The following is a 27,556-nucleotide window of genomic DNA, read 5'->3' as shown; positions in this document are numbered from 1 at the left end:
ATCTGGCTCAGTACTGTCTCCTGGCAGTGGCCTATCCCAGGGTTTCAGGCATGGTCTCTCCCAGCCCTGTCTGGAGATGCTGGGGATCAGACATAGGACCTTCTGCCTGCAAGGCAGATGCTCTAGCGCTGAGCTATGGCCCTTCCCCGAAGCTTGGTATGAAGCAGCTTAAGTAATGAGACTGCTTCACCAGTTGAATTTCTGCTCCGCCACATGTCTGTTAATATTTACACTAGGAAAGTTCCACTGGGATTGGCAGCAGCAATATCAGACAGGGCTTTCACAGTTGCAGAGGACAGACTTAAAAAATGACTCCTCTACCTGACACATTGTTTGACTCATGGGACTCACTGCCACAAGACGTGGTGATGGTGTCACTAGCTTGTGGCTTTAAAAGTGGGTTGGACGAGTTCACAGGCGATGTGTATCAGTGGCTATTAAGGATCATGACGGCAAAAGGGAACCTCCAGGTTCGGAGGCAGTATGCCTCTGAAAACTAGAGGAGCAATCCTGAGAAAGGAAAACTGCCCTCTGCTTGTGGGCTTCCCAGAGTCATCTGGCTGGCCAGAGTTGAAAACGGAAGACTGAGCTGAATGGATCCTCTCTGTATTACTCTGCAGGGCTCTTGTTATATTCTTATAATAAAGAGGGATTTTCTGGCAGCTGCATCCCTGCATTCCTATGTCATAAAATGTTCTGCTTGTGCAGATGTCCCTTTCTGCTTTTAAGTGCACAGCAGCCCTGCATTGGGCCACACTAACCACATCGTAATATTTGATGGCTCAGGGGGAGCTGCTTCTAATGATAGCAGGCAATTGCCAGCCAACATGGTTTCATATTCGCTTACCTGGCTGAGATCTCTCTCTTATCTGGGAAGAGAAGAGGAAAAGAAAGTGTGTGATGCAGAGTTTGGTTTCACTGTCTTTACATTACCCTCTTCAGGGGATTGGGGGGGGCTGTAGAGCCACAGCCCCCTTATGCAGCTGGACTACAGCTCCCATCATCCACAACCATTGGACAAGCTGCTTGGGACTGATGGGAGTTGGAATCAAACAACACCTGGAGGGCTGAGGGTTGGCTTCACCTCTGATTTAGGGGGAAATTACGGCGAGATCTCTCATCCTAACGAGGGTGCCTACCTCTTGCCCTTCCCTCCCAAGTCGGTCTCAACAGGGATGAAGAACCTGTGGCCCTCCAGATGGACTCTCATCAGCCGCAGCCACCATGTCCAATGATCAGGGATAATGTGGGCTGGAGCCAGAGCTTGGAAAAGTTACTTTTTTGAACTACAACTCCCATCAGCCCCAGCCAGCATGGCCACTGTTGGGCTGATGGGAGTTGTAGTTCAAAAAAAGTAATTTTTCCAAGTGCTGGCTGGAGCAAACAACATTTGAAGGCCCACAGGTTAGCCACTCCTGCATTAGAAGCTGCACAGGGAGGCAGTGAGATGGAGATATAATGACAAGAAAGGCTGCACCTGCTGCATTAGTGCCTGTGGAGCAGTTACAGACACACATTTATTGGTTAATTAAAACATTTCTGTTTTACTGCCCGGTCAAGGACTCTGGAGGCAGCTGGAAACATTTTAAAATGGTCTCAACACACAAAGATCCTAAAAGGTTTTAACACAATTTAAAGCAGAAAAACAACAATGGATAGTAAAGCAGACATACTAATCACATTTAATAAAACCAGAGTTTATTAAATGCCTTCACCTGTTGTCAAACTAGACGTGATCTCAACTGTGTCACTACTTAGGTGCGCCCACAAGAGATGCCCAAGGAATTGATATTAGGAGGTAGGAGTGTGTGGCAAATTGGGTGAAAAGTTCTGCCCCGTTTCTGCCAGGAAAATTGGGGCACTATGTGCAGGACCCCTCCCCCCCCAATTATGCTCATCAGACACATACAAACTTCTTTCCTGCTGTTTGATGTGGTGAGAAACCCTCTTCTGAGCTATTTGGGAGAAAGTGAGGTGCCTCGTCCAGGAAAGGACACTGGAAAAAGTTGAACAGATGAAGGTTTTCCTGGTATGGAGGTTAAAAAAATAATAATGGAAAAACCTTCTCCAGGTTGTATATAGGTTTCTGTATGTCAGGTAGGGATGGGTGAATAATTCGATTCAGTTCATATTTCAAGCCAAATTTATCAAACTTGCACTTTCCGAAACAATATGAGAACCGAAATATCACCATCCTTTGAAATGCACACTTATTCAGATTTTGCAATGCAGTTCGCCAGCCAATGCCTACAAAAATGCGTATGTTCAGGGAAAGTGTGCCAAAAAATGAATATATGAGTGAATATAACATACAAAATGCATTATATGACAAGAAAAGGCTTGCAAAAATATGTACATTAGTCAAAACTGCCTATAGAAATGTGTTTATTAGGAGAAAAATGAGAGAGAGGACCGAAAATGACAGAACTTCCCATCCCTAATGTCAGACTGTTGTAGACATGAGGACAAAGTCAGAATGGAAAAGGTATGCTTTGTGCAAATGATTACTAATGCTTCTGGCTGTGATGCTTCCACCAGGGGTTACTTCCACCTACACCTGCAGTCCTGGCATGTCCCTCTCCACCCCGCCCGACATCCAGCTTCCCCCGACCCCCCTGGTTAAATACCTTTGTACTTCCTCCTGCAAAGGCAGAGGAGAAACAGCAATAGGATGAGGCCTCCTGCTCCGGCACATCCAAAGGCCAGCCAGAGAAGAAAAGGACCTGTGCAAGAGAATTGCTATTGTGCTCAGAGATCTGGTTAAATGTAATAAACCAAAGACTTGGCTAGTTTTTGTGAAATTCCACATTCTGGGCTCCACACACTCCCTCTTTGGCCCTTCTTCCTCTGCCCTTTCTTGCTGATCTCCAAAGGTCCCTTCCTTGCCCCTTTCTCCCAGTGCCTGCAGGAAGAAGAGACCATCGCCCAAGGGTAGGAGAGGTGGTGGCGGCGGCGGCGGCTGCTGCTGCTGCTGCTGCGGGACCACCACCTCCACCACCCTTCCCTGAGGGACTTCTGCCTGGCAGGACCAGGCCCCAGGTACCCAGCCAGCCAGGACTGATTCTTACCACCTGTCCCTCTTTGGAGGGATACATAAGCCGGCTGGCTGAGGTGGCCTGGGAGACCCAGTGCCTGCAGGAGGAAGAGACCGTCGCCCAAGGGAAGGAGAGGCGGCGGCGGCGGCGGCGGCGGCGGCGGCGGCGGCGGCGGCGGCGGCGGCGGCGGCGGCGGCGGCGGCGGCGGCTGCTGCTGCTGTGGGACCACCACCTCCACCACCCTTCCCTGTGGGACTTCTGCCTGGCAGGACCAGGCCCCAGGTACCCAGCCAGCCAGGACTGATTGTTACCACCTGTCCCTCTTTGGAGGGATACATAAGCCAGCTGGCTGAGGTGGCCTGGGAGACCCAGTGCCTGCAGGAGGAAGAGACCATCGCCCAAGGGAAGGAGAGGCGGCGGCGGCGGCGGCGGCGGCGGCGGCGGCGGCGGCGGCGGCGGCGGCGGCGGCTGCTTTATTTTTTGCTTTCTTTTTTATTATTTGTATTGTGTGGTTGTGTCAGTCGTGTGTGAGTGTGTGTGTCTGTATAATATGTGGGTGTCTGTATGAGTGGATGTTATTTGTTGTTTTATGTTGTTGTGTTGTATGAGTGAGGACTGTGTTGTGTGTATGTCAGTGTGTGTGTGTATGAAATACTTGTGTTTTTAATATGTGCCTGGGAGAGAGGATTTTATGTGTAGTGGGGGGACTTTCGGGGCCCCCGATAAACGTAGTGACGGGTAATGGGAGGTATGGCATTAGGAGAACACGCCAGGTAAGGGGAACTCGTCCCAGACAAGTTGTGTCTGTGCCTTGTTCCGGTTCTCCTCATATCTACAGGATTTCGGGTTGTCCTATCAGCCAGCTCTCGAATCTCCAACTGCTGCTTTTAAATGCCAGGTTGGTATATAATAAAACCTCCCTAGTCCATGATGTAATTGTGGAGGAGGGCGCCGACCTGGCATGCATAACCGAGACCTGGGTGGGGGAGCAGGGAGGAGTTGCCCTTTCCCAGCTTTGCCCACCCGGGTATATGGTCCAGCACTGTGGTAGATCCGAGGGCCGGGGATGGGGGGGTCGCTGTGGTCTATAAGAGTTCTTTTCTCCTCACCAGGCACCCTGTCCAGGCAGTGACTGGCCTGGAGTGTCTCCACCTTGTGTTGGGCCAGCGAGACAGATTGGGAATTCTGTTGGTGTACCACCCACCTTGCTGCCCAACAGCTTCCCTAGCTGAGCTGACCGAGATAGTCTCGGAGGTGTTGTTGGGATCCCCTAGACTTTTGGTACTGGGGGATTTCAATATCCACGCCGAGGCTGTCTTATCAGGGGCAGCTCAGGACTTCATTGCCGCCATGACAACAATGGGGCTGTCTCAATTTTCTACTGGACCAACGCATGTGTCGGGACATACTCTTGATTTGATCTTCGCCACTGGACATGGAGATGGTGACCTGCAGGTGGGGTGTTTTTCATCTACCCCATTGTCATGGACAGATCACCGCCTGCTGAGATTTAGGCTTACGGCGTCCCTTTCCCTCTGCAAAGGTGGGGGACCTATTAAGTTGGTCCGCTCCCGGGGACTAATGGATCCTTTGGGTTTTCAGAAGGCTCTGGGAGATTTTCCAGCTGATAAGACTAGTGCTCCTGTCGAGGCCCTGGTCGAACTGTGGAATACAGAAATGACCCGGGCTGTTGACACGATCGCTCCTGCACGCCCCCTTCGATGTAGAGCTCATACAGCTCCGTGGTATACCCCGGAGCTGAGAGTGATGAAACAAGAGAGGAGGAGGCTTGAGTGTAGGTGGAGGCGAACTCCTGACGGATGCAATTATGCTTTGGTAAGTGCCTCCACTAAGGTGTACATAGAAGCGGTAAGGGCAGCAAAAAAGTGTTATTTTGCTGCCACTATTAGATCATCTTTATGCCGCCCAGCGGAGCTTTTTAAGGTAGTACGTGGGCTTTTACACTCTGGCCCTCAGGATACTACAGAGTCATCTGAAGCCCGCTGCAATGAGTTTGCGGGGCACTTCCAAAATAAAATCGCATGCATCTGTAGGGACCTCAACTCTAATGTTAGGACAGTTGAATCCACTGAGGTACCCAGATCACGGTCTTGTCCTCAGTTGTTGGATGAGTTTCAGTCGGTGCAGCTTGAGGAAGTTGACAAGATGCTTGGACTGGTGCGTGCAACCACGTCGGTACTCGACCCTTGCCCTTCTTGGCTAGTTAAAGCTAGCCGGGCTGGAACTGCCGGCTGGGCCAAGGAAGTGATCAATGCCTCCTTGAGTGAAGGAGTTGTCCCTCGTTGTCTCAAGGAGGCTGTAGTGAGACCTCTCTTGAAGAGGTCGTCCTTGGACCCAGATAATTTGAACAACTATCGACCGGTAGCGAATGTTCCATTTCTGGGCAAGGTCTTGGAACGGGTGGTTGCCAGCCAGCTCCAGGCGCTCTTGGATGAAACCGATTATCTAGATCCGTTTCAATCCGGTTTTAGGCCCGGTTTTCGCACAGAAACAGCCTTGGTCGCCCTGTACGATAACCTTTGTCGGGAGAGGGACAGGGGGAGTGTAACTCTGTTGATTCTCCTTGATCTCTCAGCTGCTTTTGATACCATCGACCATAGTATCCTTCTGGAGAGACTCGCGGAGTTGGGAGTTGGGGGCACTGCTTGGCAGTGGCTCCGTTCCTACTTGGCGGATCGTCTCCAGAAGGTAGTGCTTGGGGAACATTGCTCGATACCCTGGACTCTCCATTGTGGAGTTCCTCAGGGATCGGTTCTGTCCCCCATGCTATCCAACATCTACATGAATCCTCTGGGTGCGGTCATCCGGAGTTTTGGAGTGCGTTGCCATCAGTATGCTGATGATACGCAACTCTATTACTCCTTTTCATCTGCTTCAGGTGAGGCTGTTGATGTGCTGAACCGTTGCCTGGCCGCGATAATGGACTGGATGGGAGCTAATAAACTGAAACTCAATCCAGACAAGACTGAGACGCTGTTGGTGAGTGCCTTTTCCGCTCAGATGGAGGATGTTCATCCTGTTCTGGATGGGGTTACACTCCCCCTGAAAGAACAGGTTCGTAGTTTGGGGGTTCTTTTCGACCCTTCCTCGTCACTCGAGGCTCAGGTAGCCTAGGTGGCTCGGAATGCGTTTTACCAGCTTCGTTTGGTAGCCCAACTACGCCCCTATCTTGGCGGTGATGACCTCGCCTCAGTTGTTCATGCTCTAGTGACCTCTAGATTGGATTACTGTAATGCACTCTACGTGGGGCTGCCCTTGAAGACGGTTCGGAAGCTGCAGCTAGTGCAAAACGCAGCAGCCAGACTACTGACGAGGACCAAGTGGTCCTCACATATTACACCTGTTCTGGCCCGTTTGCACTGGTTGCCGATTTGTTTCCGGGCCAGATTCAAGGTGCTGGTATTGACCTATAAAGCCTTACACGGTGTGGGCCTGCAATATCTGATGGAACGCCTCTCCTGCTATGAACCTACCCATACACTTCGTTCGACATCTAAGGCCCTCTTCTGAGTACCGTCTCACCGAGAGGCTCGGAGGGTAATGACAAGATCTAGGGCCTTTTTGGTGGTGGCCTCCGAATTGTGGAACAGTCTCCCCGAGGAGGTACGCCTGGCGCCTACGCTGCTATCCTTTCAGCGCCAGGCTAAAACCTTCCTATTCTCCCAGGCATTTTAATATATTTCTATGTATTTTACTGTTTTAATGTTTTTTTAATGTTTTAGTGTTATTATGAATTTGTATTTTTATCTGTGATTTTGTTCATTTATTGTATTATTGTATGTTGTACACCGCCCAGGGAGCCATTGGCTATGGGCGGTTTATAAATGAAATTAAATAAATAAAATAAATAAACAGCGCAAAGCCACTCCTGTCCTGTCCAGGATCTTATGTCACATTTTTTCCCCACTTGGAAACTACACCAGCTATTCCAGATGCCCACCTGCAGTTCCGGAAGAGTTGGTCTGGGGGGTACTTGACTCAAGAGGTTCCGTGTGTTCTGAGTGCATTCTGATGGTGTGGCTGGGAGCAGGTTGAGAAGAGCCTGTATGACATAAACAATTACCATTTTATACAAACAACTGAAAACAATGACCAAAAAAAATGAAGGGAGGAAAAAAGTCAAGGTCCCTCTCTTTAAAAAAAATAACAACAAAACAAGTGATGAGAGGGGGAGGTACCTTTTTCATTGCCATCTTTTGTCTCTCTGGTTGATCTGGGATCACTGTTGTCTGTGATGTCACAGCAGGTGGGTGATTTTGTGCTATCCTGGGGACTGGGGCTGGCCGAGGCGCGACGATGCAAATTGGTCTGGGAAAAGCTGGACTGGAAGGTACTTGACGCAAGAGGTTCCGTGTGTTCTGAGTGCATTCTGACGGTGTGGCTGGCAGCAGGCTGAGAAGAGGCTGGTGGCAAAGCTACCGGTGTTGACATTCTCGGAGGACTGGTTGTGGTGGTAGCACCCGGAAGAGCCCAGGCAGGAGTGGAGGACTTTGGCATCATGGGTGGTGGGAGAGCTGCAGAGAGAATTCCAAGGCTATAAGGGATCCCATGTTTGGACATCCCTCGCCCATGACTTCATGAGCAGAACAGATTCTGCCAAAAAGAATCCTGTGCAGAAATGTCTCCAGCCTGTATTTTCAGAAACTGCTCAGCTCCACCCTCAACCCATGTTTGTTCTTCTCTTTTAAAAGAAGGGCTTCATTGGTTTGCCCTTAGTGATGATGGAGAACAGTTTTATACTTATTCAGCAAAACTCGTATCAAAAACATACTGTATCTCTATGCAGTTTACATAAAATGGTATAAAATATTCCTTTAAAAATAGCAATAAAAACAGACTTTAAAAACAGTAGACACAACAATACAAGTATCAAAATACAGACAAAACCAACAGTTTTAAAAAACAACGGTACACAACAACATTACATGCCTAGGTAGGCTTGCCTAAACAATAATGTTTTTAGCAGATGTCAAAAACAGTACAATGAAGGGGCCTGCCTAATATTTACAGGCATGGAGTTCTAGAGTGTTGAAGGTGCTATACTTAAAGACTGATTTCCTGGAAGTGCGGAATATTATGTGGTGGCACTTGTAAAAGTCCCAGTTCCACAGACCAAAGTGGCCGAGTGACCACATATGGGGTAAAGTGGTGAACATTTGTTGAGGGCTTTATATACTAACACCTTGATTTTAGCCTGGGAACAAGTTGGCAGCCAGTGCAGATCTTTGAGCTGAGGTGTAATATGCTGACAGGCTCTCACTCCCGCCAGCAAATGTGCTGCAGCATTCTGACTAACTGCGGTTCATCCTATCCTATTTAATAAAACCACCCTTTTGCTGATGAGAAAGCTGTTCTTAGTTCTTGGGCCTCGGACTACTCCAAGCTACATTTCCTTTGTACTTTCCCTAAAAGGACCTCTTCCCCAAAGGACCTCTTGCCCCTAAGCCAGAAATGTTGGAAGTGGGGCAAGAGCAACTCCTGTTTGGGTTCTTGTGTTTGTATTCCAGAAGGAAGATAGAGTTAGGATCCTCCAGCTGGCTAGACTGGCCTACCTTTACCGGTGCTCTTCTCTACCTACCTTCCTTCCGTTGTAAACTGATATGCTTAAGGGAAGCTGACCTGCCTCTCCTTCGTCTTCTTCTTTAACTGTCCGAGGAGAGAGGAGACATCTCTGTCTTTTGCTCTCTCTCCTGAGCCATGAGGGCAATACTCAAGTCTGGGCATTGTCCAACTTAGTTAGTTGGTTAGAACTAGGTATGCCTTTTTTATCTACTATGTATTTCTATAAATAAAGTAGCTTTTTCTTCTTTTACTAAGTCTTAAGTCTCAGTGATCTAAATGCAGGGTAAAAGCCTGCTTCTTAGGTAAATGCACACACACTGGCACACACGCATTTCAGACCGCTGAGTTACTCTGCATATGCATAGCAAGAAACAGGGAAACTATGGCCCTCCAGATGTTCTTTGACCATCTGGCCAGGGGAGCTGGAGTCCAACAATATCTGGAGGGCCACAGATGTTCCCCATCCCAGCTTTGAACCTTCTGGCCCTCTAGCCCAACGGAAATGGGACCAGTGGCACACTATCCTGCTGTGACTCCTTGGGAGGAGCTGCAGGAGTCTGAAGGTGAAGTCCTTACCTGAGCAGAGTTGCACATGCTATTGCCTGTACTATGGAATGTCCTTCCCTCTGCCAGAAGTGAAGCAGCAGCCATTTGTTGCTTCAGATGTCTTACAAGGACTTGCCTGTTTGCCCAGGCTGTCTCTCATCCATAAGATCGGACTGTGGTTAATATGTTGAATTCCTCTTTATTTGTTTTTAAAAGCTTTTATACTAGTTTTGTTGGCTATACGTCATATTTTTATTTTAATGATATTGGACTAATTCTACTCCCAATTGGGGATGGAAAGATCTGCCAGTTTTGGTTCTTTCAATTTCTCATTCTTCCAATCTGAAATTCAGCTCTCCACATTTCTGCAGCAATTTGCATTTTTTTTAAAAAAAAATCCTCATGAAAATTCTCCAGCACTTTATTTTTTTTTTTCAATAATTTTTATTCAAATTTTCATAAAACATACAAGACGAAATCATAAAACATTCAAAGACAAAAAACAAAATCAAAAATAGTTAAACAAAAATAAAAAATAAAAATAAAAATAAAAATAAAAAATAAAGAGTAAAATATTGACTTCCCATTTGTCAAAGATCAGATCAGTTATAAGTCTATAATATATAACAATCCTGTCTCTTAAGTCATATTATAAAATCACTTTCCTCCAATAGTTATCTTACTTAATCATCAAATCTCATAAACATTACTTTATTCTTTCCACAAAAAGTCAAAGAGAGGTTTCAATTCTTTAAGAAATATATCTATCAATTTTTTTTTTCCAGATAAGCATATCGATTAATCCATCTCATTACTAATTATGATAATCTTATTGTCATAACCATAGTCAAAATAAACATTTCAATTAATCCATCACATCAGAATCTGTTAGGTTCAGTAATTTCAGTAGCCATTGTTCTATTATCCCTATTAGTTCCATTTTCCATCTTCCATCTTCAGTAGTCTTGTTAAGTCCAGTAATTTCAGTATCCAATCTTCCATTATCAGTATTCCATAATAATCTTGCTGTCAAAGCCATAGTCATATAGTAAGAGTCTGATGGGAATTACCTCTATCCCAAATATTTTCTTGCCATCCATTCTGAATAGGTTGCTGAAATACTGCTGTAAAATCATATCTCTGTTCTTTTTTTCAAAATACACTGGGTCATCTCTTGAAAGTTTTTCCATTGTCACATGGCTGCAGTTAATTCCATAGATTTTCTCTATATTGGGCTCCATCACATCATTCCAGTCCAGAAGATTATCCATGCCATTGATAACTTTATCTCTAGAATCTTCATTAATTTCTTCAGAGATAACATTGAGTTCCAAACAATAGATTTTATTTCTAAAGTCCATAGGCTCCAAATCTTTTTCCTGTTCCACGTTTGTTCCAATCTCCGGGGTCTCCTCTCTCACAGGGACCCCTGTTCCAGTCTCCAGGGTCTCCTCTCTCACAGGGACCCCTGTTCCAGTCTCCAGGGTCTCCTCTCTCACAAGGACCCCTATATCTTTAATCTCCTGTGTTTCCAAACAATAGATTTTATTTCTAAAGTCCATAGACTCCAAATCTTTTTCCTGTTCCACGTTTGTTCCAATCTCCGGGGTCTCCTCTCTCACAGGGACCCCTTCCAGGGTCACCTCTCTCACAGGGACCCCTATATCTTTAATCTCCTGCGTCATTTTACTCAATTCAATTTTCAGCTCCTTACAACCCTGTCGCAGGTTTTGTTTCGTTATCTCAATCTCATCCATTATTTTCTGAAACATAGTTATTTCCAGATTCTCAGCCACTTTCTTAATTGCCATTTTAAAAGAAAAATATAGGAAAACCACTTCTTATTTCAGCAACAATTGGGTTAATACTCCAAACTTGGTGACATCACAGTATAAACAGAGCAGACAGCCTTATCTCTCCATAGTTAAGTAAACAAAATGCAGTTCCCAGGATCGAAACAATTAATGGCAGTCGTCAAGAAACAGATTCGTCAAAATAAAATAGACCAAAAAGAGAGTAGTCTCAGACAATATAATATTCTTCAAAATAAAAATCTGGAATAGAAATCCCTCTTCTGTGTATATCTTTAGAATGCAAATCCAGGACAACTTTTTGCAACAAAAACAGAGATAAGCTATTAATTAGTGCGTAGCAGAGAGAAGTTATGGCTCCCCAGTGAGATGTCAAAAACCGATCAATCTGGCAAATCTCTTTTAAACAGCAACAATTTAAGTCAAGTAAAAGAAAAATATAGAAAGAAGGGTGCTTGCCTGTTAGTGCGTTCTCTCTTAGAAGATAAGATGTACGTTCGCTTTATCAGATAGAGCTTGCTGTTGAAAATCCGTCCCACCTTCGTCGGCTGGACCTCGTCCCATAAATTAATGAGATCTGGTCGTCCCAACAAAAATAGGCTTTGAGGTTAATCTCTTCGTTTCTCCCTACCCGGGAGAAGTTTAATCAGTCAAAAAAGAAGAAAAAACTGACTGATATATCTGAATAAGCTTCTTTTGAGGCAGGAGCCCGTCTCAAAAGCAGGCACAGGCTAAGTCACCCTTCCCGGAAGCCGAAAATTCTCCAGCACTTTAGAGTAAATTTCTCCCAAAACAATGCCCCCCAAGCGGTTAGTTTCTTCAGCCATATCTTTATGATGTACACGTTTTGCTCCTCTTGATTCTTCTACCCTTTGTGCTTTGCTAAATTTTCTTCCAGCTTTATGTAACTCAAGTCAGAGTAGTAATAAAGAAATACCTCTGTTTTGAGGGAAAGATGATCAGTTCTGCTACTGTTCTGTCTCTTCCATGCCCTCAAAGAATCATAGAATTGTAGAGATGGAAGGGGCCTGTAAGGCCTCCGAGTTCAATGCAGGAATCCAAATTAAAGCATACCCGACAGGTGCCTGTCCAGCTGCCAGGACACATTGTCATTTCTGAGTTGTGGCTACCATGCTCTAGTTTGGAGGCCCAGGCATCATTGTCCCCACCTACCCCATTTCATCTACAAATTCCACTTCCAACAATGGGCTGCTGGGTAAAAGCAGTAACTCCTGTTCTCCCTTGTGCTGTCCTTACTCCGCTCTCTGCTCATGTTGTCTTAAATATAGTTATAATTTGCACTGTATGGTCCTTGGGGTCTATGGTGTTGCACTACGACCTGGAGACCAGGGTTCGAATCCCCACACAGCCGTGAAGCTCACTGGGTGACCTTAGGCCAGTCACTGCCTCTCAGCCTCAGTGGAAGGCAATGGTAAACCTGCTCTGAATACCGCTTACCATGAAAAGCCTATTCATAGGGTCGCCATAAGTTGGGATCAACTTGAAGGCAGTCCATTTCCATTTTGGGGCAGACACCCTGTCTTTATTTCCATGTGTTGTTCTGGAAGAGGCCATGTATTTTGATGGCACAATAGAATTAACAAACAGATAAATAATAGAAAGCAGGGATTTGGAAGGACTATGAAATTATTGATGATATTCAAATTCTTCAGCATAATTTTTGCTTGTGTTCCTTTGTTCCATTGTGGTTAAATTGCCCCAATTCAGTCCAACTTCCCACTTGTCCTTTCAACAGACCCATATTGCAAAGAAAGGACTTACCCAACACTGAAATCCAGATGAAGTTGCTCTCTCCGGATGGGATCTCTCGTCCGGATTCCATAATGTGGTACGTGCAGGAATAATTTCCACCATGTTGAGGAAGCAGGGACAGGGGGTATGTAGAGGTGTTCAGAGAGGAATGGGCCTCAATGAGCTGTCCCCCATCCTTGAAAAACTGGACCTTTGATATATGACGTCTTTCAGAAATCGAGCACCTGAGTTTTATGGATTCCTCTGTTCTGTAGACATCTTTTTTTGGGCCAACAGAGAAGACTGGAGGTCGAGGGTGGTCTGAGCAGGAAGTTGAGCAGAGAGAAAGGAAAATAAATCTTCATGGACAAACCTGTTAATCACTCCCATCTCCTAGGAATTTGGAGAATACCTATGTTACAGACTGAAATTGTATTAACAATAGCCTCAATTTCTCGCCAAGCCACAGTTCCCAATTTCTTGAAGGAAGCCACATTGTAAATAGGCAATCTTCCAGGCTACCACAAGGGGGCAGGGAGTACACACTTTGGTATAGTAAATTAGAAGTGCTGTCTGTAGCCAGACTCAGGGAAGCTCGATAGTTTGCTGTGATGTAGTTTCCTGTTTGTTTGTTTGCTTGTTGTTTTGCCCTCCCCTTCCTCCTCCTCCTTCAATGCTCCTCTTTAGAATTCTAAAATTAAAACATAGAGGAAGCAGGCAAGACGGCTCTTTGCCAAGAGCTGAAAACTATGGGCTGAAAGTAACCTCATTTCTTCTTTCCAACCTCCTAGGCTAAGCCTGTATCATTGCACAAAAGAAAGGTCATGAGTAAAATTTATATACAGTAGGGCCCCACTCATACAGCAGGTTACGTTCCAGGCCCCTGCCAAAAAGTGAAACCCACGGAAAGGGGGACATTGGCCCCTGAAGCTCCTGGTTCTACAGCTGATCGCATGCTCCAGCTGATCAGCTGTAGCGCGCCATCAGTTGGAGGAGGGGGAGCTCCAGCCACCGCTACAGCCCATGGAGCTCCCCACGCTACAGCTGATCTCCCCACTGGTGCCGTATTAGCAGAACGCCAAAAAGTGGGGTGCCGAAAAGCAGGGCCCTACTGTACTAATATACTACTATATATGCTAAAGAAGAGTTGCTTGCTATATTCTGCTAGACTGTCTATCTCCCCTCAGTCTTCTCCAGGCTAAACATGCCCAGTTCTTTCAGTCTCTCCTCATAGGGCTTTGTTTCCAGTCCCCTGATCATCCTTGTTGCCCTCCTCTGAACCTGTTCCACAGTAACACAGATGGTCCTGTCTAATATTTAAGGGGAGGGAATTCCAAAGGGTTGATGTCACAGCACTAAAGGTCCACTTTCTATATTGTGTGGAACGGACCTCCTGATAAGATGGTATCTGCAGGAGGCCCTCACCTGCAGAACACAGAGATCAACCGGGTCTATAAGGGATAAGATGATCTTTTACGGCCAGCTGGAGAGAAATTCAGGCAGATGTAAGCTCCCCCAAAGGTTCTCCGGCTCTATCACTTTCCAGCACATCCTTATAGTTTTCTTTCAGAAGCATTCTAATCATAACAAACATTTCAAGCTAATAGTGTAGAGCATCAGGGTCACGCACATATATTTATCTGTTTAGGTCAAGCAGTTCCATGGGAACGTTCTGTGGCATTTCCTTGTAACATCATGTCAGCATATTTCAATGTCACTCTCCCCATCAACCCTTTCGTACTGGCAAAGTCTTTACCAAAGTTGGGGCCTACAATTTTTTATTCCATGTTAGTTAGGGTTGCCATATTGCCCGGATAGCTGGGTTTTACCCGGATTCTATGCATGCCACCCGCTGCCCGGCTAGTCCCTTACGTGGCCCGGATTCCCAGCTTTAATTTAAAAAAAAGATTAAGTTTCTAGGTGGTCCGGTTCTCGAGATATACATAAAAACGTCAGCCGCCCCCCTCGACTGTTAAGCCTTTCTTTAAACAGTACTATAGCACTTTGTAGCTTTAACCCCGCCCGTTCAGCATTGCAGCCAATCAGGGATTGTGTTTCAGTTTCATTGACCTGAGGCAGTGTCTAGAAAACAAAATGGTGGTTTCACCCCCCCCACCCCCCCAGTTTATCTGAAAATCTCATAAATTGGGTAAGTATATACATTTCAGTTTTTTTTCCTCTTGTGTGCAGGAGTCAGAGCTTGGGCACTGTTTTGAAAACCTTCCCAATACTTGCTTTTTGTAAAAGCAATGCCAATCCCATATGCCCAAAGTAAATCCCATTTAATTCAATAGGATTTACTTTGAGTAGACATGGTTATGAATGTGCTGAAAATCAATGGGTCTTTGGAGTGAATGTAAAAAAAATTATGTTTATGTTCTAACTCTTTCTGTCTCCAGTCCTATTTTAAAGCAAGTAGGCAGGGCTTACTTAGGTATTACAGTTTTTATTCTGTAGGAAAGTAATACTGCTTTTTAAAAAACTAATACAGATTTTTCTGCAATGACCAGCTGGCTTGACAATAAACTATTATATGGGCTGTATGTATTTATACATCTGCAGTGTGTGTGTGTGTGCGTGTCTGGAGTCTTTCCAACACCCCTATGAGGTAGGGTTGGAAACCAAGGCAGCTCACAACAAGAAATAAAGCCATTTAAAATCCAATAACCATAAAACAAGTATAAACAGTTGCAAAACAGCGTAAAGTGGAATGATTCGGAATTTTGGGTTGTGTGAATGAAGTTGCTTATCACTTGAGGTGTCCCTGTTTGAGTAAGCCCCACTGAATACGCTGGGACTTGCTTCTGAATAAATAAACTTAGGATTGCACTATAAATATCTTTACAGTTTGTGTAAATAATAAATATATTTGATAGTCATGCTTATATACATATTTCTTCATTTATCATATTTTTGGTTTTTGGTTAGGAATCCTGACTGGTTGTGAGATGCTTAGTTTTTTGCCTTACTCATAGGAATCTTGTTGTGGTTGGTATGGTATTACATTTAGGAAAGTGTTACTGCCTTTTGTGTTGTTTTTTTCCTATTTGCATTTCACTTATCTTTAACCTCACTCCGTTACAGTCATAGAAGCAACAGCAGCATATGCAAGATAATTAACTCCCATTAGTGATAAGAACAAGAATTTATAATTATTATTTCAATTAAAACAAGAGGCTTATCAATACTTTGAAGAGGACCAGATATTTATTTTCTTTCTGAGCCCAGGACTGGGTCTTTCATGATGCCTGGTGGGGGGGGGGAGAGAATAGGAGAGTAGTCGATAAGACAGACATCCTGGCATTGGTAATCTAATTAGCAAGATATGTGTGGGGTTGTTGCACACTTCCAGGCCCAGTTTCATTTTGAGTATGGAGGTGGAACCTGTGTAGATGTGGTTGAGAAATTTTGAGTTAAGCAAAGCTCTGCTTTTATAAAACCTAAGAAACATACAGATACTTTGAATGTCTGAGTGCCTGCACCAGTGGAATACTGGAGGAACTTGTAAAACTTGCTGCAACAGTATTTAGAACGGAGCATGTGGTGTGAAAGACTCCTTTTCCTAACAGTCACCACATCTCTGAAATATATCGTATCTGTAATGGTTAACCATACTAAAAAATGTAAATAAGTTTATTTCGGTCAATGACCAGCAGAGGTAACCATACTGCTGCCCTGACTTACTTTATGTTTGTTGCTATTTTGTGTTTTTATTATGTTTTTATACTGATTGTGTATTTTTATTGTTTTTATTATATTTGTAAGCTGTGCTGAGCTCTGTTTTTAACAACAAAAGGGCAGGACATAAATTTTCTTAATCAATCAATAAATACTCCAAGTCTAGGCATTTAGGGCTGAAAATGTTGCTTTTAAAAAAAAAGATTTCTCACATCTTTCCCCAGTTTTTGTTGGTAATTCCTAGGCACAAAAAACAACTGGACAATCCAAATATTAATATGCAAATATTTGCATAATATGCAAATAATATGCAAATATTTGCATAATATGCAAATTAACCTGCCCGGATTTGTGGAACTGGAATATGGCAACCCTAATATTAGTGCATGGACAACAGTGGTCAGGCTATCCTGGTCCAGAAATGGCCACAGCTGTCTTACCAGCCAAAGCTGATAAAAGGCACTCCTAGCCACTGAGGTCACCTGGGCCTCTAGCGACAAAGATGGATCCAGGAGCACCCCCAGACTACAAACCTGCTCTTTCAGAGGGAGTACAACCCCATCCAAAGCAGGCAACTGACCAATTATCCGAACTCGGGAACCATCAACCCACAGTGTCTTCGTCTTGGTAGAATTCAGACTCAGTTTATTGGCCCTCATCCAGCCCACCACCGAGTCCAGGCAGTGGTCCAGGGCTTGCACGGCCTCTCCCGATTCAGATGTTACACAGAAATAGAGCTGGGTATCATCAGCGTACTGCTGACACCTCACCCCAAATTTCCTTATGACCACTCCCAAGGGCTTCATATAGACATTAAACAGCATGGGGGACAAGATGGTACCCTGCGGCACCCCACAGCACATCCGCTAGGGGGCCGAAAGACAATCACCCAATGCTATTCTCTGAAGACGACCCTGGAGGTAGGACTGGAACCACCGTAAAACAGTAGCTCCCATACCCATCTCACTAAGTCAGCTCAGAAGGATACCATGGCCAATAGTATCAAAAGCCACTGAGAATATTAAGGAAGAATAACGGGGTCACACACCCCCTTCTCCTAATAAAGGTCATCCATCAGGGCAGCCAAATCTGATTCAGTCCCATAACCAGGCCTGAACCCAGATTGCAATGGGACAAGATAATCTGTTTATTTATTTATTATTTGATTTATATCCCGCCCCTCCTCCAAGCAGGAGTCCAGGCGGCATTTATGCGTCAGGATGTTTAGAGAAAATCTTTCTCCTCCTCTTCCCCATTTACAAGAGAATGGGCCCAAACTGAAGAGAGTGTGACTTGCAGGCATCTTATTTTAAGCCAGAAACACTTTCTTTCCCCCCTTGTACGATAATCAGTCTGTCATCTCCCATCCTCTCCCCGCCGCCCCCACCAAGCATTGAGACCATTTGGATCTCCTCCAGCAGCACGCAGGGACCTCTCTCACCTGTAATTGACAGAGACACAGGACTGCTCAGCGGGGATTGCAACTCCTGTCTTGACTCCTGCATCAAGTATTCACACCTGTACTCCCCAGCAGTCTCGTTGTTCACAGGCAATACGTGATAGCGGCCCTGCCTTTGATTTGGCAAGTTCTTGAGGCTCTGACTATTTTGTTCCTTGTAGAATCTGTATCCTGCCACGTCCCTTTCTTCAGGAGCAGAACAGATCAGGGTAACCTTTTCTCCTGGGGTGTAAACAGGTTGCTGTGGTTCCCGGGAAAGACTGGCAGGTGGCAGGGACCCTGGGTTCCACAGGGAGAGAGGAAGAATCGAAACATTTAGGGAACAATCTTATGAACAAACTGTTCTGAAAGCAGGACATACAATGTGACAAACAAGATAGGTTTTTTATACATAAAGTAATGGTGTCATCCTGAATAGTTTGGGGGGGGGGAACCATTAAAATGAAAAGGGGAAGTTTTTTTCTCTCCCCAGAATTTATTTTCTGAAACTGACACATAATGTTTCCTATGGAAGGTTATGTATTTAATTGAAAGATTTCTATACTACTTTTCATTTGCAGAAAGAAATACCAAATCAGTTCACACAGTAATAAAATGTAACAAATCCAAGAAAAATTGTTGTTGTTATGTGCCTTCAAGTTGACTACGACTTATGGCGATCCTATCAATCAGGGGCCTCCAATAGCATCTGTCGTGAACCACTCTGGATTTTGTAAGTTCAGGTCTGTGGCTTCCTTTATGGAATCAATATCTTGTTTGGCCTTCCTCTTTTTCTACTCCCTTCTGTTTTTCCCAGCATTATTGTCTTTTCTAGTGAATCAGGTCTTCTCATGATGTGTCCAAAGTATGATAACCTCACTTTCATCATTTCAGCTTCTAGGGACAGTTCTGGTTTGATTTGTTCTAACTCGCAATTATTTGTCTTTTTCACAGTCCATGGTATGCGCAAAGCTCTTCTCCAGCACCACATTTCAAATGAGTTTATTTTTCTCTTATCCACTTTTTTCACTGTCCAACTTTCACATCCATACATAGAGATCAGGAATACCATGGTCTGAATGATCCTGACTTTAGTGTTCAGGGATACATCTTTGCATTTGAGGACCTTTTCTCGTTTTCTCACAGCTGCCCTCCCCAGTGCTAGCCTTCTTCTGATTTCTTGACTATTGTGTCCATTTTGGTTAATGACCGTGCCAAGGTATTGATAATCCTTGATAAGTTCAATGTCCTCGTTGTCAGCTTTAAAGTTACATAACTCTTCTGTTGTCATTACTTTAGTCTTCTTGACATTCAGCTGTTGTCCTGCTTTTGTGCTTTCCTCTTTATCTTTCATCAGCATTCGTTTCAAATCATTACTGGTTTCTGCTAAGAGTATGGTATCATCTGCATATCTTAAATTATTGATGTTTCTCCCTCCAATTTTCACACCTCCTTCATCTTGGTCCAATCCCGCTTTCCGTATATTTTCTGCGATTAGATTAAACAAATAGGGTGATAAAAGACACCCCTGTCTCACACCCTTTCTGATGGGGAACCAATCGGTTTCTCCATATTCTGTCCTTACAGTAGCCTCTTGTCCAGAGTATAGGTTGCGCATCAGGACAATCAGATGCTGTGGCAACCCCATTTCTTTTAAAGCATTCCATAGTTTTTCATGATCTACACAATCAAAGGCTTGCTTTTCTTACTGCCAAGAAACCATCACAATGGCTGGTATGAATCATATTAAGGTCAGGGAAAGGTTGGGTAAAGAGATATGTCTTCAGCAGGGTTGATTTGATTTAAATCAAATTGATTTAAATCATTATTTAAATAATGATTTAAATCGCTTCTCTGAAGGACTCAATTTTAATGATTTAAATCACAGTTTAAATCACTAGCGAAGATTCTATTTAATCATCATTTTCTAGTAGAAGTACATTGTTGTCTAATATAACTTTAATACATTTCCCCCTGTAGTAGGAGCAGAGTCATCACAATATGGTGCACCCAGCTCCCATCTTATGCAGCTGGTCCAGGTTACCATGGTATCAAAATCTGCTGAGAGACTGAGGAACAGGGCACACCCTTGCCCCTTCCTCAATAAAGATCAGGGCAACCAAGGCCAATTCTGTCCCAAAGCTGGACCTGAACCCAGATAGAATGGGTCTAGATAAGTAGTATCTTCCAATCTTCCATGATTAAACATCTCTTTAATAGATATGAATTCTAAAAGAACTTTTGTGAATGGAGAGAAGCAGTGGATGAATCTGAGCAAAAACATTTTCTTTAGAGATGCTCCTTAACAGTATCTGGAAACTAAGTTGAAGTGATTTATAAAAAAAATGTTTAGTTAGCATAACTCCTACTAAGAAACTAGCAGGAGCTCAGGGCAGCAAACAGATGACAAAGACTAAAAACATCCATAAAACATCTTTTAAAAACTAAACATCTAAAAAAAGCTTTAAAAAACAAAACATCTTAAAAACATTTTTTAGTTTTTTTAAAAAACACCAACACCAACACAGATGCAGACTGGATAAGGTCTCTACTTAAAAGGCTTGCTGAATAGGGAAGGTCTTCAGCAGGCACTAAAATACAATAGAAACAGCATCTATGTTCTATTTAAGGGGAATTCCAAAGGGTAGGTGCCACCACACAAGGTGTACTTCCTATATTGTGCAGAACAGACCTCCTGATAAGATAGTATCTGCAGGAGGCCCTCAACTGCAGAGTGCGGAGAACGACTGGGTATATAAGGGGTAAGACAATCTTTCAGGCAGAGCTTGGAAAAGTTACTTTTTTGAACTACAACTCCCATCAGCCCCAGCCAGCATGGCCACTGGACTGGGCTGATGGGAGTTGTAGTTCAAAAAAGTAACTTTTCCAAGCTCTGCTTTCAGGTATTCTGGTTCCAAGCTGTATAGCTGTATACCAAAACCAGCACCTTGAACTTATGTGTTAATTAAATTGTCTAGGTTAATCATAACTGCATCAAGTACTTCTTACGTATTATTATGTCCTCTGTTATTTAAAGCAGATCTGAAATCTGTTTGAAATTTGAATTACAGTAAAATTTACTTTGAAAAAGTGACAGGAACATACCACAATAGGAAGAGAGCTGAACCCAGACTACCCATTGCCTTTTTTCTCCACTAAGATAAAAATGGTTTTTATCTGTGTTTTACTGATAATTTTATATTATCTGTGATTTACTGATAACTTTATTATGTAAACTGCCTGGAGAACTTTTTGATTAAGTGGCCTTTAAATTTTTCTGAGGGGGAAAAAAAGGCTAATACCCTAGAATTTCTGGTTCATGACTACTAAGAGGAGGGCAGCCTTTTGTGTCTGTCATTAATTTGCCTGATGAACTTTCCTTACCAGTGATGGAAAATTCAACATGGTTACTCTGTGCAGACTGTTGTCCTGAGCAGTTTTCTTCCAGGTAGGAGCAGGTAAATGTTTTCTTTCCCCCCAGATATTCAATCAAGAGTTTTAAGGTATTATTTTTCTGTGACCGAGGCTGGGTCCAATTACCATCTGCTTTCTTCTCATAAAAGAAGAACTGCCCTGCTCTCTGCCCTTCTGGGAGGGAGCATTTCAACTGGACCCACTCTCCTCTGGCAAAATAAACTCTTGAAGGGGAGATGGACAGCTCGGGAGGTGGTGGAGGTGGAACTGATGAAATCATCTGAGGATCTGAGAAAGAGAAGGAAGTGTAAGAAAAAATATGCCATTTAGTCACTTCCTTAAATCTTCATCCAATGACAAGGGGAAAAAATCATACTAATTGTTTTGGGGGTATATTTTCTACCCCAGTGAGATTTCCAATGACTTTTCGGCAAAAGCATTTGATTCCTTGTCAACCTCCCCCCTCCCCCATTTTCTTGAGAAAAGCTTCTCTCAACCAGTGTTCTTGAGCCTTGGATCGCCAGGGGTTCTTAGACTACTACTTCCAGCAAGCTAGCTGGGGATCATGTGAGCTGTAGTCCATCAACATTTGGGGCCCAGAGGTCAACGGACACTGCTCGTAATAACCCTGACTCTTTGCTGTACCACACTAGAGGCTTATGTACACTACAAACTTAAATCAACCATAGTTGTACTCAGGCGTTTTCCACAAGGAACTATGACGATGGTAGTCTTGCGACTAGGTTGAGAGACCTTGACCAGAGTTCCTTTGACCTCGTGCACAATCAAAACCAGAACTGCTTGGGCAGAAGCCATAATCCCCAAGCTGGTTTAGCCCTTATGTGTGTATTTCATTCACAAACAGAAGGTTCCTCACCAGCAATGCACAACACAACCTCGTTACTCAGTGAAGACAGGAAAGAGACTCCTGCTCTGTTATTCCAAAGGTAAGAACAGGCAAATATTTTGTTTGTTTCAAGGAGTACTGTGGAGACCTCCAAGGTATTTTCTGCCTGTCGTGCATAGAGGGTCCATTCACCATCTGCCGGCTTCTCAAAGAAAAAGAACGCCACTGCCCTCTGCCCTTCTGGGAGGGAGCATATCAACTGGACCCACTCTCCTCTGGCAAAGTACACTCTTGAAGGGGAGATGGACAGCTCGGGAGGTGGTGGAGGTGGAACTGATGAAATCATCTGAGGATCTGAGAAAGAGAAGGAAGTGTAAGGAAAAAATGCCATTCAGTCACTTCCTTAAACCTTCATCCAATGACAAGGGGAAAAAATCATACTAATTGTTTTGGGGGTATATTTTCTACCCCAGTGAGATTTCCAATGACTTTTTGGCAAAAGCATTTGATTCCTTGTCAACCTCCCCCCTCCCCCATTTTCTTGAGAAAAGCTTCTCTTAACCAGTGTTCTTGAGCCTTGGATCGCCAGGGGTTCTTAGACTACTACTTCCAGCAAGCTAGCTGGGGATCATGAGAGCTGTAGTCCATCAACATTTGGGGCCCAGAGGTCAACGAACACTGCTCGTAATAACCCTGACTCTTTGCTGTACCACACTAGAGGCTTATGTACACTACAAACTTAAATCAACCATAGTTGTACTCAGGCGCTTTCCCCAAGGAACTATGACGATGGTAGTCTTGCGACTAGGTTGAGAGACCTTGACCGGAGTTCCTTTGACCTCGTGCACGATCAAAACCAGAACTGCTTGGGCAGCAGCCATAATCCCCAAGCTGGTTTAGCCCTTATGTGTGTATTTCATTCACGAACAGAAGGTTCCTCACCAGCAATGCACAACACAACCTCGTTACTCAGTGAAGACAGGAAAGAGACTCCTGCTCTGTTATTCCAAAGGTAAGAACAGGCAAATATTTTGTTTGTTTCAAGGAGTACTGTGGAGACCTCCAAGGTATTTTCTGCCTGTCGTGCATAGAGGGTCCATTCACCATCTGCCGCCTTCTCAAAGAAAAAGAACGCCACTGCCCTCTGACCTTCTGGGAGGGAGCATATCAACGAAGCCAGCTCTCCTCGAGTAAAAATGTTGGATGGATGTGCAAAGTGGATCCCACCTCCTCCCATCCTCCTCTATCCTCTTACAGCATTTTCTCTCTTTGCCAGTATCATCCCTGGCTTCTTATGTAATTTCACTTTGTGATGTATATTTTTAACTGTTGATTCTGTTTCTATTTTGTAATTTTTTAGGTCAACTGGTTTTTAACGTCTGACTTTTATCAATAATTGCAATGTAGATTTCATATTTTATGTAAGCCACTTAGAGGGTTTTTATGATTTAGCGATATACAAATTCTTTTCTCAGGCCCATCATTCAGTTTTTAAAAATGTTTCTTTTCTCTTCACACATCCCTTTGGTTCCGGAACTTCCGGAATGTTCAGTGTTGACCCCCCTCCTTTTCTGTTGGAAGTGGGGCAAGAGCAACTCCTGTTTGGGTTCTTTTGTTTGTATTCCAGAAGAAAGATAGAGTTGGGTCCTCCAGCTGGCTAGGCTTGCCTACCTTTACCTGTGCTGTTCTCTGTTGCGCTGTGTGTAGTTGTGTTGCTTAATTTCATTTAAAAGCAGCACCACAGCAGCAGAGAGTAACAGCAGATGTTGAAATGTGAGTGTGCCAGCGTGTGCGTGCATTTGCCTAAGAAAGCAGGCTTTTACCCTGCATCAGCATCACTGAGACTGGAGACTTAGTAAAATAAGAAAAGCTACTGTATTTATAGAAATACATAGTAGATAGAAAAGGCATACCTAGTTCTAACTAACTAGCTAAGTTGGAGGTGTAACGCCCAGGTGTAGGAGTCAGCCCCACGCTCGGGGAGAGAGAGAGACAAAGGGTGTCTCCTCTCTCCTGGACAGCTGGAGGACAAAGGAATGGAAAGGGCAGAAGGAGGAGGGGCAGGTAAGCTTCCCTAAAGGTGTCACAGTCTAGCGACAGAAGGAAGTCGGTCAGAGCATCATAGGTAAAAGGTAAACAAAGCGTATCCATCTGGAGGACCCTAGCCCTATCTTCCCTCTGGAGCTTAAACAAAAGAACAAAACAGGAGTTGCTCTTGCCCCACTTCCAACATTCTCTACCTAACTTCCTTCTGTTGCAAACTGATATACTCAGGGAAGCTGACCTGTCTCTCCTTCCTTTGTTGTCTTCTCCGACTGTCCGAGGAAAGAGGAGACCTCTTTGTCTTTGCTCTCTCTCCTGAGTCATGGCAATCCCCAAGTCTGGGCATTGCACCTCCAACTTAGTTAGAACTAGGTGTGCCTTTCTGTCTACTATGTATTTCTATAAATAAAGTAGCTTTTCTTATTTTACTAAGTCTTAAGTCTCAGTGATCTAAATGCAGGGTCAAAGCCTGCTACTTAGGTAAATACACATACTGACACACATGCAGCTCAGACCGCTGGGTATCTCTGCGTATATATATTTCCACAACATTTTCCCCATACCATTGCCATGTCACAGCCTTTCCCCCCCTCATGCCCTTTCACCATGCCCTTCAAACTCTGAGACTTCAGAATCAGGGACAGATCCATCCATCCATCCATCTGTGCATCCGTCCATCCATCCATCCATCCATCCATCCATCCATCCATCCATCCATCCATCCATCCATCCATCCATCCATCCATCCATCCATCCATCCATCCATCCATCCATCCATCCATCCATCCATCCACCCACTCACATATTGTTATGGGTTTGGGGGTTGAGATAGATGATTTATTTGGGTCCCCTTCAAGCCTGTGAACTTGTACCTGGAAGTTGGGATATGCAAACAAGAAAACTGTTCCATTGGTCAGAATAGTTTCCTTTGTTAAGCTAGCCTGTGAGCGAATGGGTTTGCCAAGTAGCTGCTATTAGGCTATGTAAGAGAATAGCACAGAGAGATCATGTTGCTATTGGAACTCTTTTTAGGAGAGAGGGCTCTGTGCAACAAGGAAGTGGTTTGTGTGTCTGTGTGAGAGTTAGTCTGAGGTAAGGCTGGGAGCTAAAAAGAGGCAGAGGCTTGCTTGCTGTCTGTGTCTGAAGGAGCCCCAAAGCTATGGGCAACGGGGAGCAAGATCTGATGGACGGCTAATGCTGGCAACCCTTCCATCTTAAGCTCAGGTTGTGCATATGTGTAAATAAACCATATCTCATGAAGACATCACAGTCTCCGCTGACCTTCTTTCCAAGGAAACCAAACCCGGGGTAAGCCCTGGAACCCCTGGAACTCTCCCACTGCTCGAAGACTGGGGTGATGCACAACCATACTATCATAATCTATACTTTACTTCCATTTCTTACATAGAGTGAGGACATATGTGAACATGGACAGTGTTTCCCTACTCAGTGTACTTGGGGTTGTATTAATGATCTTGATTACCTGCACGGGGCACCATCCAGGAAAGAACCAAGAATATCGCTGAAAGAGAGAGAACAGGAGAAAAATATAAACCTTTGAATTATGCAAAATTGTCTTGGGATGTTTCAAGTTTCTTAATCTGGGCTGTTAAATTTCTGAAGGAAGGAACTATCAGCACAATCCTAACCAAGTCTACTCAGAAGTAAATCCTACTGAATACAATGGGGCTTACTCCCAGATAATTGGGGCTCCAGAGTGCAGCCTCAGTGACTGAATGGATCATTTAGATTGGGACATGAGGAGGGTAAGAAGGAAGAGAAGGGTATGAAAAGGAAAGATTTTTGAGAATGAATGACAAGCGAACAAAACACAGGGAGGGAAATGCTGCTTGATGAGGAAAGTGAAGAAAAAAGAAGAGAGTGAAGGAAAGGGTGTGACAAGCTGAATATGAAAGCCTCAGACTCACAGGGAAAGCCACAAGTTGTTGTTGACGGTGGCGGTTCTTGCGTGAAACAGCATACGTTACATTGGAGTTAAGTTGCTCAAGAAACTTATCAGATGCATTAGATCAGGTTAAGAGTCTTTATTCAAAGACATTAAGGCCAACAGGCTTAAGAGTAAATACATGTAGAGTTTCTTCATTCACCCCCCCCCCTTCTGGTCCATCTCTCTCCAAAGGTAAACATAGAACACAACGTCTCAGTTCAGAGGCATGATACAGAAGGACACAACTTACAGACTCTGTGAGAACTTTCCCAGTTGCTATCTCACGTTACCATGACAACGGCTGGCCTTGGAGTGTTTGCTCTCAAGCCAGCAAAGACATAACAGTGTTACTTCTCCAAACTTGCAGGCTTTATGGAAAACTACTAGAAACAGTAATGCCTATGGGTCACAGCCCAACAGTTGTTTCAGGTCATTATTTCTCCAGAGCTAAAGGCATAACTTCCCCTTTATTTATTTATTTATAGACTGCTTACTATTAGAAAGATCTTGAAGAGGTATATCTGGAATGTAATGGGGGACAGGAGAAGAGGTTTCTTTGCTCTGTTTTCCCTCTTCCCACATTGCAGGTGACCTCCTACCTCCATCCCCAAGAATGAAAAAGAGAAGATTGACTCCTTCAGATCTCAAGCACCTTCCAGCATTGCAAGCTGGAATTGCAAGCTTTGCAAGGATGATCAAGGGAACAAACCCCTATGAGGAGAGACTGAAAGAACTGGGCATGCTTAGCCTTGAGAAGAGAAGACTGAGGGGAGATAGGATAGGCCTCTTCAAGTCCTTGAAAGGTTGCCACACAGGGGAGGGCCAGGATCTCTTCTCGATCGTCCCAGAGTGCAGGACACAGAATAATAGGCTCAAGTTGCAGGAAGCCAGACTGAATATCAGGAAAAACGTCCTAACGTTTAGAGCGTATGACAATGGAACCAATGACCTAGGGAGGTGGTGGGCTCTCCAACACTGGAGGCATTCAAGAGGTAGCTGGACAGGACCAGTTGGGGATGCTTTAATTTGGATTCCTGCAGTGAGCAGGGGGTTGGACTTGATGGCCTTATAGGCCCCTTCTAACTCTATGATTCTAATCACCTCCTCTAGGATGCACACCTTAACGTGGTGAGGGGTTTGAGAGTGTCGAAGAAGCTGACAGCAATGCTATCAGGAGTCTAGACCAAAAGGCTAGATTCCTAGCAGGGTCACCCAAGGCAGAAGGGTCAAAGCTGAGACACCAGACTAAGATGCATCCAGACTCAGAGGATGGCAATGGTAAACCTCCTTTGAATACCTCTTAACCTGAAAACCCATTGAACAGAGTATCCAAAATGCAACACAAGATAGTGCTGGAAGATGAGACCCCCAGGTCAGATGGCACTCAACAAGCTACTGGGGAAGAACAACGGACAAGTACAAGTAGCACTGTGACTAATGATGCCACTCAGTCAAAGCCTA

General features: G+C 44.3%; 1 protein-coding gene across 1 annotated transcript in view; it reads right to left on the bottom strand.

The window, feature by feature from the left end:
• Positions 1-22,985, bottom strand: part of LOC133366813 (uncharacterized) — a 35,087-nt gene extending 12,102 nt beyond the window's left edge. Inside the window, exons 1-9 of the mRNA XM_061590319.1 lie at positions 22,865-22,985; positions 22,297-22,458; positions 21,228-21,545; positions 17,847-18,143; positions 12,758-13,048; positions 7,235-7,570; positions 6,997-7,098; positions 2,628-2,723; positions 848-869 (exon numbers count right to left, since the gene is read on the bottom strand). Coding sequence (XP_061446303.1) covers positions 848-869; positions 2,628-2,723; positions 6,997-7,098; positions 7,235-7,570; positions 12,758-13,048; positions 17,847-18,143; positions 21,228-21,545; positions 22,297-22,458; positions 22,865-22,985 — 1,745 coding nt within the window. The remainder of the gene's footprint in view (positions 1-847; positions 870-2,627; positions 2,724-6,996; positions 7,099-7,234; positions 7,571-12,757; positions 13,049-17,846; positions 18,144-21,227; positions 21,546-22,296; positions 22,459-22,864) is intronic.
• Between the last annotated feature and the right edge of the window lie 4,571 nt (positions 22,986-27,556).

This window comes from Rhineura floridana, chromosome 11, assembly GCF_030035675.1.
Source record: "Rhineura floridana isolate rRhiFlo1 chromosome 11, rRhiFlo1.hap2, whole genome shotgun sequence".
Lineage (NCBI taxonomy): Eukaryota > Metazoa > Chordata > Lepidosauria > Squamata > Rhineuridae > Rhineura > Rhineura floridana.
Note: the sequence above shows the minus strand (reverse complement) of the source record. Positions and strands in the feature narration are given on the sequence as shown.